At 48.4% G+C, this 15,791-nt stretch overlaps 1 protein-coding gene across 1 annotated transcript; it reads right to left on the bottom strand.

Moving 5' to 3' along the window:
• Window positions 1-10,547: 10,547 nt before the first annotated feature.
• Window positions 10,548-14,970, bottom strand: MARVELD1 (MARVEL domain containing 1). Its single transcript, XM_025273863.2, has 2 exons — window positions 12,667-14,970; window positions 10,548-11,116 (listed from the first exon to the last, which is right to left on the bottom strand). The coding sequence occupies exon 1, from the start codon at window positions 14,804-14,806 to the stop codon at window positions 14,285-14,287; it is 522 nt and encodes a 173-aa protein (XP_025129648.1). The 5' UTR covers window positions 14,807-14,970; the 3' UTR covers window positions 10,548-11,116; window positions 12,667-14,284.
• Between the last annotated feature and the right edge of the window lie 821 nt (window positions 14,971-15,791).

Genomic DNA, 15,791 nt, shown 5'->3' with positions numbered 1-15,791 from the left:
CCAGGGATTGTCTCTTACATCTCCTACATTGGCAGGTGGGTTCTTTACCACTAATGCCACCTGGGAAGCCCAATTAATACTTAACATGACATTTTTTAAAGGTTAATCTTTGCATCTATAAGCAAAGGTGTATGTGACCCACATAATTGGACTTCACTGTGGCTCTTGGGCTTCCCTGATAGCTCAGCTGGTAAAGAATTCACCTGCAATGCAGGAGGTCCCAGTTTGATTCCTAGGTAGAGAAGATCTCCTGGAGAAGGGATAGGCTACCCACTCCAGTATTCTTGAGCTTCCCTGGTGGCTCAGATGATAAAGAATCCACCTGCAATACAGGAGACATGGGTTCAACCACTGGGTTGGGAAGATCCCCTGGAGGAGGGCATGGCAACCCATTCCAGTATTCTTGCCTGGAGAATCCTCATGGACAGAGGAGCCTGGCGGGCTGCAGTCCATGGGATCACAAAGAGTGGGACAGAGCTGAGCGACTAAGCACACACGCCCACGGCCCTTGGAGAAACGTTAGGTAGAACTATTAATTGCTAGAAAAATAGATGCTAAAAGAAAGGAATGGCTAAGCACAGCTTTCTCCACCAGGTGGCACTCTCACCCACTCTTACACAGACGTTTCAGAAGCCTTTCTAAAATTGAGGTTTCTGGCGGTGGTCTCTCATGCCACCATTTCTACATATACCAGATCTTCTCATGCTCTTAGCTGCATTCGTTATCTCTTGTTGTGTCACAGATTATTTCAAAACTTAGTGGCTTAAAACAATAATAGGAAAGGAAAGAAAGGAAAGTGAAGTCGCTCAGTCGTGTCCAACTCTTTGCTACCCCATGGACTGTAGCCTACCAGGCTCCTCTGTCCATGGGATTTTCCAGGCAATAGTACTGGAGTGGATTGCCATTTCCTTCTCCAGGGGATATTCCCGAGCCAGGGATCGAAACCAGGTCTCCCACATTGTAGGCAGACGCTTTACCGTCTGAGCCACCAGGGAAGTCCCAAAACAATAATAAATATATATTATTTGGCTTTGGGGTGGTTTTGGTCTGGAAATTACCAGCATGTTAGTGAGTGGTTTTGGCTGAGGGGCTTTGTGAGGCTGTAGTCAGATGTTGGCCAGGGCTGCTGCTATCTGATGGCACTGCGGGATTTACTTTCACACGTGGTGCTGACAGACTTATGCTGACAGGCTGGCAGGGGGTTTCCGTTCCTCTTCACCTGGGACTCTACAGGAGGCATCTTGAGCATCCCCACGACATGACAGCTGACTTCCCCTAGAGCAGGAGATTGAAGAGAGAGCAAGGTAGGAAGCCACAAGGTCTCCTGTGTCATATCCTCAGAAGTCACACACTGTCACTTTCACAGCATCCCATTGGCTTTGCGGGTCAGAACCAGTCAACGTCCAGTGCCTAAAGGGAGGAGTATATGAAAGCATAACCACCAGGAAGGGCGGCTACTTGGGGCCGTCCTCGCTGCCATCTTGGAGGCTGGCTACTATGTGCTGCTCTGCTGGCTTCAATTACACTCCCTTCCACCTCAACTCCTCAGGCTCACCTTTTAACAATCCAGCTTGAATATCAGGTTCTTTGTAGAGACTTGCCGGTATCATTTCTCACTTCCTCCTCTGTGTTGGCACAGACTCTTTCATCTCTATAGAGCCGTTATCATCTTACATTTCTTTTTTCTTTTCTTCTTGTTCTTCTTCTTTTTTTTTTTTTTGGCCACACGGCTTGTGGGAACTTCTTTCCCCGACCAGGGATCAAACCCAGGCCCCTGCAGTGGAAAGGCAGAGTCTTAACCACTGGACAGCCCGTAGGAAGTCCTTCAGCTTGCATTTCAATATTTCTCTTGAACATGACTATCTCCCTCATTGTGCCCTGAGACCCTGAGAGCAAGGGAGACTATGACTTAACATCTTGCCAGTCCCACTTTCTGCCAAGTACAGAGCACAGCCTTGGCGTAACAGGTCCTCAACAAATACTTGTTTTAAAATAAATGAGTAAAACAGAAAACAACAAGTGTTCATGAGGATGTGGAGAAAGCAGAACCCTTGTGTGCTGTTGGCGGGAATGTAAATGGTGCAGACTGTATGGAAAACAATTTATGGCAGTTCATAAGAAATTAAGCATAGAATCACCATATGATCCAACAATGCCACTTTTGTGTATACACACAGGAAAGGAGGAAGCAGGGTCTCAAAGAGGTATGTGTACACCCATGTTCATAACAGTTTTAATCGCAAAAGCTAAAATGTGGAAGCAACCCAAGTGTCCTTTAAGGGAGAAATAGATACACAAAATGCAGTGTATCTGTATACAATGGACTACTTCTCTTTAAAAAGTTAGGAAATTCTGACACAGGCTACAATGAATGGACCTTGAAGATATTAATGCTGAGTGAAATCAGCCAGTCACTATATGATTACACTTACACGAGGTACCTAGAGCAGTCAAATTTATAGAGACAGAAGGTATTGAATAGTGGTTTTCAGAGGCTGGAGGAAGGAGGAATAAGGATTTATTATTTAATGAGCATGGACTTTCAGTTTTGAAAGATCAGAAGAGTTCTGGAGATGGTCGCCCAATAGTATGAACATACTTAAAACCAGTGAATTGTACATTTAAAAAGTGATTAAGATGGCATGTGTATTTTGCCACAATTTAAAAAAAAATTAAATGAAAGAATGATAAAGTGTGACATACCCATTCAGTGGACTATTATTTATATTTATCATAAAAAGTAACAAAATATTGATACGTGCTACAACATAGATGAACCTTGAAAACATTATGCTATGTACACACAAAAGATCACATATTCTTTAATTCCATTTATATGGAATGTCTAGAATAGGAGAATCCATAGAGACAGGAAGTAGATTGATTAGAGGCTGCCAGTGACTGGGCGGAAGAAGGAATTGGGTGGAAGGAATTGGTGGAGGAAGGAACTGGTACAGTGTTTCTTTTTGGGGGGATTGGGATGGAAATGTTTTGAAACTGGATAGTGGTAACAGTTGCACATCTTAGTGAGTATACTAAAACCACTGAATTGTACCCTCTAATATGGACAACTTCTTTGTGACATTTTATCTTAAAGGAACTGTTTCAACTTTTTAAATAAACAAATAAAGGAAAGAAATATTTGACTGGTATGTATTTTTAGATTCTCTTTACTATTTGGATTTTCTCTAGTATTTAAACTTATTATTTGGGTATATTTTTGGATTAATAGCTCACTACCATTACTCTGAAAAGTGTTCAATAAACATATCTTTATGTTCTTGTACCTGGGAAAGAAGTCCTCATGAGTAATGAGTTTTCCAGCTGTGACACAGTGAGTTGTCGGACAAACACAGCAAGGAAATGAATGTCTGCTGTTACGCTCTTACTCAACAGCTCTTGGCAGCCATGAAAACAACCATTCATCAAACACGGGCACAAAAAAAGTCTCACAGAGCAAGGCAGTGAAACCCTCAGCAATAAAACCTGTGGAGTGTCCACCCGAAAGTTCCTTTCCCTCTTCCAGGGTATAGAGCTGGAGCTGAGCAGCTGATGCCCCACGAGGGACTACATTTCCAACCCCCTTACATATAGATTAGGTCATGTGACTCCCCAAAAGAAGAGTGTAGTGATAAATGCCACTTCTAGTAAATTCAGAAATCTCCCAAATGCCAGCTCAATGCAGAAGTGATGGCTGGGCCACAAGGTGGAAGGAGCCTTAGTCCCTGAATAATCATTGCACGGTGGAAACCTCCCACTGGCCTGGAATATCCACAGTGGACAGCTAGGTGAGGAAGAAATAGAATTATATGTGAACAATAAATAGGCTTTTATTATAGTTTCAGTTCAGTTCAGTTCAGTTCAGTCACTCAGTCGTGTCCGACTCTTTGCGACCCCATGAATCGCAGCATGCCAGGCCTCCCTGTCCATCACCAACTCTCAGAGTTCACTCAGACTCACGTCCATCGAGTCAGTGATGCCGTCCAGCCATCTCATCCTCTGTCGTCCCCTTCTCCTCCTGCCCCCAATCCCTCCCAGCATCAGAGTCTTTTCCAATGAGTCAACTCTTCGCATGAGACACTGAAATGTTGAGGTGTGTTTGTTACAGCAACTTAAAACCAATATTCATTCATCCTACCAAATGACCACTTATTATGTGCCTTTCATGGGAATATAGAGAAGAATAGCCTAGAGTTCTTCCCTCAAGTTCTCATCAGTAAATTGGAGAATTAGATGAGAGAATTAGTGGGAGAGATGACTTAAATTACAGTGCCACCAATGGAAGAGCAATAGATAACCCACAAAAATACCTGCAAAGACCAGCTACCATTAAGACATTGAGAAAATTAACCAAGAACTTCCTTAAAGGGATTTCTCTGGTTTCCTAGTGATTAGAATTCCAGGCTTTCAGTCCCCGGTTGGAGAACTGAGATCCTGCAAGCCATGCAGCTCAGGCAAAATTAAACAACAAAAAAACCCCAAAGCTTTCTAAAAGGCATCAGGTTCAGGTTAATGTGTAGATAATTTTATTAAACCCATCAGTAAAATTATATAAACTATTCTGGAAAACAGAACAAGACAGAAAACTTTCCGATTTATTCTGAGTCTAGAATGACCATCCCTGATACAAATGTCAGGCAAGAGCACATACACACAAATAGACAAATTACACCTGGAACAAGGCCAATAAAAATAACAACAACAACAAAAATACACCTACCGCATAGCTGAGCCATTCCACCACTAGGTATCTACCAAAGACATATGTCCACACAAATATTTGTGCATGAATGTTCACAGTAGCTTTATCTGCAATAACCAAAAACTTGAAACAATGTAAATATCCATCAGCAGGTGAATGGATAAGCAAATTATAGTATATCCATACAATGGAATAATACTCAGTGGTAGCTAAAAATAGATGAACTATTATTATTACAACAGTAACATGAATGACTCTCAAAATGATGGAGTATAAGAGGTCAGACTGCCCCCTCCACCGGAAAAGAAAAGGCACATATTGTACATTCCATTTATATAAACTAATCTACCATCACGGGACAGAGATGAGTAGGTGTGTGGGGTGGGGAGATGGGAAAGGGAAAAAGATATTACAAGGTACAAGTGGACACAAAAAAGCTTTGGGGAACTATGGATATGTTCATAGCCTTAATTGTGAAGGCTTCACAAGAATACACATGTCAAAACTCACCAGAATGTACATTTAAACCATGTACAGTTTAATGTATGAGTATACCCTAATAAATCTGTGTGCATATGTATATATATATACATATATGTGTGTGTGTGCACACGCATGTGCTCATGTGCACGCAAAGTCGCTTCAGTCACGTCCCACTCTTTTGTGACTACATGGATTGCAGCCTGCCAGGCTCCTCTGTCCATGGAATTCTCCAGGTAAGAATACTGGAGTGGGTTGCCATGCCCTTCTCCAGGGGATCTTTCCCATCCAGGGATCAAACTCGCATCTCTTATATCTCCCACACTGGCAGGTGGGTTCTTTACCACTAGCACCACCTGGGAAGCCATATATATATACATATAGGCAACCACTTTACCTCTCCGAGCCTCATCTACAAAATGTGGTTATTATCTATGCTATCTTGTCATATGAATATGAGATATAAATAATGTAAAAACATCTTTGCAAACTATGAAGAGATTGGGACATGTGTCGTCTTTATTACTATTAATGCCATTATCAGTAACAAAATCATCATTTTTATTATCCCTATCACAGTCACTACAAAAAAAGACCCCATCACCTCAGTCTTCTGGCCCACTATCTTAAGATCATTGATGGAGTTCATCAGGTTTAACTTAAAAGGAAAAACAAACTCAGCAAGTTCACTAGTTCCTAGGGATGGCTGGCAGGAGATAGAAACAAGCTGAAAAATGCAAAAGAGTTTACCAGGATGTGAGGAAATGTTGTGAAATGCCCAGATATGCAACGGCTAGGGAAGTCAAGCAAGTAACTGTTGCTGGAAACGTCCTGTGTTCCTGGGCTGATTTTGACTTGAATGCAATCATCGAAGATCCTGCAGACACGTAATGAGGAGAGTTTGTGAATGTCCCACTGCTGACACCTGAAAACTCATGGTCAGTTTGTCTCTCCAGATGGACTGGAACCCCAGAAAACAAGATGAAAATAGAGAGTCCTTTCAGGCTGAGGAGTCAGAACTGATTGCAGCACAGGGGCTCAGCCAGGAGACTGCCAAAAGGAATTAAAAGGAGAGCAAGAAGGATCTCAGATTCCATAGGAAAGAAGGCAGTCCTGAACTTCAGGAAAGTAGCAATAATTTTTTAACACTTCAATGCCATCTTTTCAAGAAAACTTAAATCTGGATACAAGAAAAAACAGGTAGAGGATTCAATCTATGGCTGGTGAGATTGGGAATTCCAACCCAAAATACAGGACAAGATTGTAAAAGACAGAGTTCAGTATACAGAAGTTCAGGGTTGGGTCAGACGATCAGACCTATGGCACGAGGTTTTGAGAGGGAGAAGGGCTGGGTGGAGGAGCAGTTTTATAAATGCTTCTGACATCTGTCCGGCAGACAGAGGGACTGTCTCCAGGGCCTTAGGAGAGTGACCTCAGCCCAGTGAGCTGATCAAACCTGAAGGCCATTATCCAACTTCATTTTAAAGCAGGAAGAGAGGAGCTGAGATAATTCAGGTCTGTAATAATATAGCTTTCCTTCCTGCCTTAGCTTAAGACAGAACTATTACAAAAGCTAGTGCCGCTCTGGGTGAAGTCTTTGGATGGCCAGGAGAAATAGTCTGCTGGGAAATCCTCACAGCAGAGCGTGGTAGCTTAGACCTGACTTTGCATCTTGTTTCTGTTACTTAGTCAAGTGCCCTGGGGAAATCAGTTTACCCTTCTGAGCTTGTCTCCATATCTGTTAAATGGGAGCTTTTAATACCACACGGGCTGGTAAGAATGATAAGGATGTTACATGAGGCATCCAACATGTTCTTGAAAAGTGAAAGTGAAAGGCACTCAGTCCTGTCCAACTCTTTGTGCCCCCATGGACTATTCCATGGAATTCTCCAGGTCAGAATACTGGAGTGGGTAGCCTTTCCCTTCTCCAGGGCATCTTCCCAACCCAGGAATCGAACCCAGGACACCCACATTGCATGCAGATTCTTTACCAGCTGAGCCACAAGGGCTGCCCAAGAATACTGAAGTGGGAAGCCTATGCCTTCTCCAGCATGTTCTCGGCTCATTGCGAACACTTGGTAAAGTTAGTTCACTTTCTTCCCCCTTCTCATCTTTCTCATAAGTGCTTTACCTGGGGCATCAGAGAGCCCCCTTCTGGACTCCTGGAGATGGCAGCAAGAACAACCTGCACACCCATCCCTCCGCTCTGTCCCACCACGCTGGCATCAAGGGGCAGAGGGACTGCCTCTGGGAGCTGGCCCTCACCGCAGTGCTGGGGAAGGAACATCACAGCCTTGGTGCCTACAAGATCCCAAATAGCCCCCCAGTTCAAAAAGAACTGGGGTCATGGAACAGGGAGGGCAAAAGGGCTTACTGGAATTTCCTCAGGCGGATGAAGTTGGTGTGGAGGCCCACACCATCCTGCGGGCTGTTCCCAGAGTGCTCCCCTGAGGTTCTGGCCACGTCCCCAGCATACCTCCCCTTTGCCATGTACGGTCCAGAGAGGGCCAGGCCCTGCTCACCTCTCTTCAGCTGCCCCTACTCACCCCAATCCCTGGTGCTCTTCTCCCCAGGTCTGGCCGTGAAGTGGAATATGCCCAACCCTCTGCTCCCTCCCCTCCTTGCTACTCTTGGCACTCTGGGCACAAGGAACATAGAGCTGGGCAAGTCAGGTCCCTCCCAAGTTTCTAATTTTTCATCGGTTTGAAAAAAACAAAAGGACCAGTTTATACTATGATATCCATGGAAAGCAGCCTAGGGAGCAACAGTTAGCCAATATCAGATACTACACTTGACCTTAGACAAAAGGCTGAGAAGCAATAGCCAATATTAGAATGTTACAAAGGATCCTGAAAGCCCCCCAAATTCTTGCAGTTTCTGACTATTTATGTAGACATTTAAAAAGGGCTAGCAATGGCACCCCACTCCAGTACTCTTGCCTGGAAAATCCCATGGATGGAGGAGCCTGGTAGGCTGCAGTCCATGAGGTTGCTAAGAGTCGGACATGACTGAGTGACTTCACTTTCACTTTTCACTTTCATGCATTGGAGAGGGAAATGGCAACCCACTCCAGTGTTCTTGCCTGGAGAATCCCAGGGAAAGAGGAGCCTGGTAGGAGGCCGTCTATGGGGTCACACAGAGTCGGACACGACTGAAGTGACTTAGCAGCAGCAGGGCTTCTCAGGCAGCACTAGTGGTAAAGAACCCGCTTGCCGATGGAGCTGTAAGAGACGCGGGTTCAATCCCTGGGTTGGGAAGATCCCCTGAAGGAGGGCAGGGCAACCCACTCCTGTATTTGCCTGGAGAATCCCATGGACAGAGGAGCCTGGCGGGATACAGTCCATGGTGTCAGAAAGAGTCAGACATGACTGAAGCGACTTAGCACATGCACAGAGCTATATGATTATATTTATAGAACATGTAGAAAGGGTTAGAACTCTATTATTGTTTAATTTTTAAAGCAAGCTGTGGAAGAGTCTAAATGTGTGTGTGTGTGTGTGTGTGTGTGTGTGTATGTATGTGAGTAAGCATCCATATGTTTAATTAGTTATAAAAATTAAGGAAGAAAGCTTAATAGTCAACAATAGCTTATCTCTCAGATATGAGATTAGGATGATCGAATGACTTCATTTACTTTGTATACTTAAAAAAAATTAATAGGTATATATTGCTATTTTATTCTACAAATAGCAATTGTAACAAACAAAAACAATAAAAATACAAATACTGCTAACAAGACTTTTCTCTCATATCCCTGCTCTTTCCTTTTATGTCTGGAAAGAAATTCTTTTTTTTTTTTTGGAAAGAAATTCTTAATTCTTACTCACCACTGGCCATCCCACTCCCTATCCCTAGAAAATCAGGAAAGATAATAGAAATGAACAAATCTCTCAGACTCCCCAGACCCAAATAGTCTCAATTAAGTCCCCTAGGAGCAGTGTCTTATTTAAAAGTGCCCCTGGCATTAAACAGGAAATATCAGATTAGGCCATTCCTGCACACCTGATCTCCACAATTGAAAACCAGACTCCCCTTCCACCTCAGAGCCTGCCAGAGGCCCATGGGGCTTAGCAACTGGCTGCCTACAGAGGGTAGTAAAACAGCATCTACCTTCTAGGCTCAGTCTTGCCATTTGCCAGCTGTGTGGCCATAGATTGGAGAAGGCAACGGCAACCCACTGCAGTACTCTTGCCTGGAAAATACCATGGTCGGAGGAGCCTGGTGGGCTGCCGTCTATGGGGTTGCACAGAGTCGGACACGACTGAAGCGACTTAGCAGCAGCAGCAGCAGTGGCCATAGATAAGGCCCTTCTCTCTGGGACTCTATTGCTTCTATTGAACAGGCAGTGCCAACCTCTAGACTGGTGACAAGATCAAATAAGGTAATGCAAGTAAAAGCACATTTTCAATAGCAAATGCTCCACCAAGCTAAAGTAGAGCAGGGGCTTACCTGCCTTTGCATAAAGGCTACTTTTTATTTTCATGATATTCATGAATTGACACAGAGGGAAGAGGGGAGAAAAGGAAGATCCTGGGCAACTGGTAGCATTTTCCTCCATCTGGAAATCCAAACCATGGAGAGGAGGAGGAAAGAGAGAGAGAATCAGAGAGAGTCAGACTATGCTGTATATTGAGGTGGGTGCTTCGGAAGAGAGTGGGTGTGGAACACACACAGTATCATCCAGTCTCTGCCTGGAGCTGTTCTAGGTGGTTCTGCCAATAGAACTCTATGTCCAGGCTACAGACTTCAAGCCCAGGTCACAGGAGGAAGGCGCCAACAAGGAAGTCTGTTAACTACCCTCCAGCCCTTTCCAGGGCACCTCAGTCGGCAGGCTGTGGCTGGAAGGCAGAGACTGGGGACCAGATTGGGTGTGTCCAGGAGGCAACAGCAGACCAGGCACAGTGGCCTGCAGGAAACACCCAGAGCCTGGGCTCTAGGAGACCCCACTGTGGCCCCAGTCAGCTCTGTAATGCTAGGCAAGGTTCCACTCCACCTGGAGTTCACTCCCCCTTCTGTAAAGTGATGCGTTTGCACCAGAACAGGGCCCTCTGGCTCTGTCAGCACAGTTATTCCGTGCCAGTCCATCAGGCAGTGGAGCTCCCCAAACAGAGGGCCCATTGAGACCAGGGCAGGAGCTTCTGGAATTCCCTCCAGCCTCAATCAGGGACAGACATAGTCTTATTCCTCTGATTCCTGTGTCCTGCCTTAACTGGAAACCTATGACCTCATTTTTCTTTCCCTCCCAGAAAGAAGGGGAAGCCAGGAAAGCAGAAAGGAGGCAGACAAGTGTGGCAAAATGTGATGATGAAAGGAGGCTGGGGGACCTGGCACAGAGTGGGCAGGAGAGAAGACACATACACTCAGATCAGACAAACCAGTTTATTCAGAAAAGCGTATCCGTCATCATCACTAAACTACTGAATGAGGCACTTCGGTCCCCACTCCCTACCCTTCCTCACCCACCCTCTCTTTTGGCCTTCGCAGAACACCAGAGAAATCCTCTCCTGGGCCTGCAAGTGGTCCCAGACTTTTGGGCTGGGGACAGCCCACAGCAATCTCAGGATGGATAGAGTCCTGGAGTCCAGAGAGGGAGGCCAAGGAGGCTGCCTCCAGAACTCAAAGTTCCAGACCAACTTCAGATGGCCTTGCCCATGGCCCGGGTCCTGGAAGGGAGCAGAAGATGGTGTGGGGCCGTCTTCGGGTCCTTCCCACATCTTGGAGAAACAGTGGGAGGCCAAGCAGGAAGGCACAGCTAGCAGAGCCGGTGAGCTCTGGAATGTTTCAGGCACGTGTGGCTGGATAAGGTACCATGAAGGCCAGGGAGACGTCTGCTCCTGAGTAAGGTCATCTGATCACAGACAGAGCACCATGGGCTTGAGGCTAAGAAGAGGTCCTCAGCGGGCCAGATCTGAGCTGCAGATGAGCTGTGATGATCTAAAATAGAGAAAAGCAGCATGTGCTGGAGCTTAAAAGCCATTGTTTAGGGTTCAGGGGTGCATGGCTCAGTTCCAGGTGTCTGGAAGCTTGTGCCAAGTCACAGACACAAGCAGAAGGGGGATTTCTCTATGTTAAGGCAAAATGAACCTTCACCATCTTTGCTCTTCCACTGAATACGTCATATCCTAGGAAAGGGAGCTGCTGAGCAAAGACTGTTCCCTCTTCCCTCATCCCTCCATGGCCAGTGAAGACACTGAAACCTTCTGCTGGCCCAGGGAAGTAGGCCCTAGGAGACATCGGCATGACCTGCTCTGGGAGTCTCCATGGCCTCAGCAACATGGTAACTCGCAACAGAAGAAACAAAGTCGCTGGGCTTCCAGACACCCCCAGCACTCCAGCAGAGCCCACCCTCAGGCCCTGGCTGGCACCAGCGGTGGGATCTGAGGAAACGGGCGGAGGTGGGGTGGGTGGGGGGGCGGACAGTGCGGCAGGCCTGGCAGCAGGACTCCAGCCTGAGACCCTGAAGGGCTCAGGATTTCCCAGAGGACAGAAAACAAGGGCAACAACAATAACATGAACAACCACAATTGTAATGGGTATAGAGTTTTAGTTTTGCAAGATGAAAAAGCTCAGGAGATGGATGGTGCTGATGGTCGTACAACAATGTGGATGTATTTAACGCCATTGAACTGTTGGCTTCAAAGATGGTTTCAATGATCAATTGCATGTTAGAAATATTTTACCACAATTACAAAAACTTTTTTTCTCAAGATAACCATGGGGAATTCCCTGGCAGTCCATGGCCAGGACTCAGCGCTTTCACTGCCAAGGGCACAGCACAGGTTCAACCCCTGTTCAGGGAACAAAGACCCTGCAAGCCACGTGGCTTGGTCAAAAATTTTAAAACTAAGTAAATCAAAAATCAAGATAACCATGTTAATGGTATCTAACATGTATTGACACCCTATTGTAATACAGTACAGCCTGGTTCTGAAAAGGTCAGGCTGCCAGGTTTCAAATCTGAGCTTCACCACTCACCAGCTGGGAGACTCTAGGTAAGTTACTTAACCTCTCTGAGACTCATATTCCTCATATAGAATATGGAAATAAGAATAGAACGCAGCTCAAGAGGCTTATTGAGAGAATGAAATAAATACACTGAGTCCTTTGAGTAGTGCCAGGCACACAGTAGGGCTGGAAAGATGCAAAGTGGTGACTCTGTAAAACTTACAAAAGCACTCCACATCCTCATTTAGATCTTCATCACTGTGACAGAGAAACCTAAGACATCTCCACTAAGCTTCACAAACATGCTCACAAAAACATATTCTGACCTCCTCTATTCTAGTTTCTAATCCAGAGACGGTCAAAACTTTTCCAAAGAGCAGACTTCTGAGGACTTGGCAAAAAAGTTGAATTGTGGTTATTACTGACATCCCTTCAACTTGCTCTCTGAATGAAAACTTTAGCTTTTAGAAAAGGAAGGGTCTCTGAGCTTTTTTATTCAAAGGTCTATGATCTCTCCAGAAAGCCAAGAAGCATCTTACCTTACAGCTGGCCAGCTGTTCATCCCAGATCCAGAGTGTTCTCTGTTTGGTGTGACCCACTGCTGCCAGTTGCTCATGGTCAATGTCAGCATCTCTTAGGGGTGATATTTCTTTTGACTGGGAAACCGGGAAACCATCTGGATAACCTTGGCTTCATTTCCCCAAAAAAACGTAATGTGAAAGTCACTCAGTAGTGTCCAACTCTTTGTGACCCCACAGACTATGGAATTCTCCAGGCCAGAATACTGGAGTGGGTAGCGTTTCCCTTCGTAAAGGAATGTTCAAATCCACTGTCCCCCAGGCTACCGTTGGCCTGGCAGGGGTGGCTATCTTATCTTTTACACAGGGGGTCGCGGGTTCTCTCTGTTATAGAAATTCCCTGGGAAGAGAGGGAGTGCCCCACCTCTTCAAACAGACCACAGCCAATGGGCTGGGCCCCTTGCTGATAAATGAGAGTCAGGACTACTTGGAATATAAGGTGGGAGAAACTGATCCCAGTCCAGAGGCACTTAACACTGTAAATTCCATTACTCAGGGGCCTCTTTCAGTGCAGGACTTCTCAGAGCCTTTGATATGCTAATGAGCATTGTGAATCTTCAAAAAAAGGGAGAAAGCACCTTTGACAACCCCCCCTGGCCTTGAAACCATCCATTAACTAGCTCCAGAGCCGGGATTCCCGGAAACATCCAAGACTTTAAAGTAAACACTGCTAGACAACTCTTGACTTGGGGTGGGAAGATGGGGTTACAATCTTTTTCTGGCTGTTCCCAAGGGCATTATCTTAGTCTCCATCTGCAAAAAAGGGTGGGGCTCGCCCAACATTCCTTGACAGTGACGTGGGACCCCTAACGAAAAAAGATACAGGGAGGTGGGGATGGAACAGAAGCCGGTGAGAGGAAGGCTGGGAAGGTGAGGCCAGGAAAGCTAGTGGGCGGTAGGGCCTGACCTCCTTGAACCCCGACGACAAAGGCGGAACAGGCAGAGGAGAAAGTCACAACCCACGGGCACTTCCTATCCATCTTCTCCGTTGCAGATGGGCCCCACCGCAAGAAATCAAAGCACCGAGGGACGGCCCCAAAGGGCTGCGCAGAGTACCCGCGCAATCCCAGACTAAAACCACACCCGTCGCTCAAGTTGAGACCAGCGGAGGCCGGTCCCCGGCTCCGCCCGCGGCGGCGTGCCTGCTTTTTTCAGCACTCGGGGCTGTAAGGAGGGCCAGGGCGAGGGGGCGCTCTGCCCAAAGCGGGGAGGAAGGGAGGGGGCAGTGGCGCCGCCAGTATACAGATTCCACTTTGGGAGCCTCGCCCGGATCTACGCGGCGCCTGTCCACGTCTTGCTCGCAGCCGGGAAGGGGAAGAGGAACCGCGAGGCTTCGCCTCAGGGCGGCCCGTCTGCGAGTGTGTGTCCGCCCCCTCGGATGTAGCCCATGGGGTCCCAGGAGACCGCGCAGCTGTCCCGGCTCTGGGCCGCGGCGATGCCTTGGGGGCGGGAACTGCGATCGGGGCTCTGGGGTACGGGAGGCGGCGGGAACGCGGGGCGAAGGGAGGGTGCCGGGGCGCCCGAGAGCGGGGCGGCGGCAGCTGGAAGGACGGGTGCCCAGCCCCGCGGCGCGGCGGCCTCACGCCACCTCCCGTTCGCCTTGGCAGTGGCGGCAGCCTCCGTAGAGCGCCGAGAGCAGGTAGAGGCCGAGGCAGAGACCGCCGCAGACCGCTGCCGCCAGGAAGGCGTGGTAGGCGCAGGACATCTGGTAATCCTTGAGGTTGCAGTAGCTGTGACTCTGCGTCTGCCCGATCATGATGCCCATCGCTGCGCCGTAGAGCGCGGCCGCCAGCAGGTCGTGCGCCACGTTGACCACCAGCCAGCGCGAGCCCAGCACCGGCACCAGCTCCTGCTTGCCCAGCAGCGTGAGGAAGTAGAGGGCCAAGGTTAGCAGCCAGAAGAGCACGGACACGAAGAGCGCGAAGTGGACGGGGCCTTGGTACCGGCTGGTGGCGATGGTGATCCAGAAGGCGGCGCCCGCCAGCAGCTGCAGCAGCCGCAGCACGCCCAGCGGGCCGCGCAGAAAGGCCCGCTGCAGGCTCACCGCGCCGCGGGCCGCGCGCGCCTGGGGCGGTGGCTGGCGCGGGGGCGGCGGGAGCATGGCCCCCGGGCGCGGCGGCGGCGGCGGCGGGGCCCCGAGCAGCGGAATGGCGGCGTCTGGCTCGCGGGGATGGCCCGGCGGACGTGCCCCTGAGCTCGCTGCGGCCTCCTTGCTCCTCTCTGAGTCCTCCTCTCTTCCTCTCCCCTTCTCCCCTCCCTTCCTCCCCGCTCTCCTCCCCGCAGCCCTCTCTTTCTCCCTTTCTCTCTCTCCACCCCTCCTGCCCGCCCTCTCTCTTCCCCCACTTCGTCTCCACCCCCACGCGCTCCTCCCGGCTTCCTGCCTTCTCTCTTTTTGGGCCTCGTCCACCAGTCGCCAAACTCCCAACTCGGATTCCTTTCTCCTCGGGGCAGGGCGGAGCGCACCCGCAGCCCCAGCAGGACGCAAGTCTTCCTTTCCGTCCGACTGGGAAAAGTTTATACCACATCTGCCCGCCCTGGCTCTCTGCCTCCCTGGCTCCGGTCCAGCCTCGGAGCAGAGAGCTGTCTTCTGGAGCTGGAGCGTCCACCCCCAACCCCCCAACCCCGCCCCCACCCCAGTCCACCCCCAACCCCCCACCCCCGCCCCTACTCCCAGCCTTAGGCTGGGCCCTTTTCTTTCTCCTCTCTCCTGTCCTGCAGCCCGCTGGGGCCTCCCGGCCCTTCCTTGGCGAGCGAGCAGAGCAGTGCTGGGCTTAAGCTGCCACCTATTCTCACCTGGACATCGGAGTATCATACCCTGCTAGTGCTCAACTCAAACTTATTCTTTAAAGCTGGGCTCAGACTTGGACTCAGCCATCTGAGTCCTTCTGTCATTGAAAGGGACCATCACCCACTCCAGGCCTCCACTTTGCTTCCCACTGCACAAAGCCAAGTCCGAGTTAGTCCAGTCTCTTTTCCAGCCTTCTTTGCCATCAAGTGTACTAAAAGTAGACTTCCCAGTACGATCAAGACACAAACCCAGCTCTAAGAGATAGCAAAGCCCAACAATGCTTTACATTATTGCTATT

The sequence above is a fragment of the Bubalus bubalis genome, chromosome 23 (assembly GCF_019923935.1).
Source record: "Bubalus bubalis isolate 160015118507 breed Murrah chromosome 23, NDDB_SH_1, whole genome shotgun sequence".
Classification (NCBI taxonomy): domain Eukaryota; kingdom Metazoa; phylum Chordata; class Mammalia; order Artiodactyla; family Bovidae; genus Bubalus; species Bubalus bubalis.
Note: the sequence above shows the minus strand (reverse complement) of the source record. Positions and strands in the feature narration are given on the sequence as shown.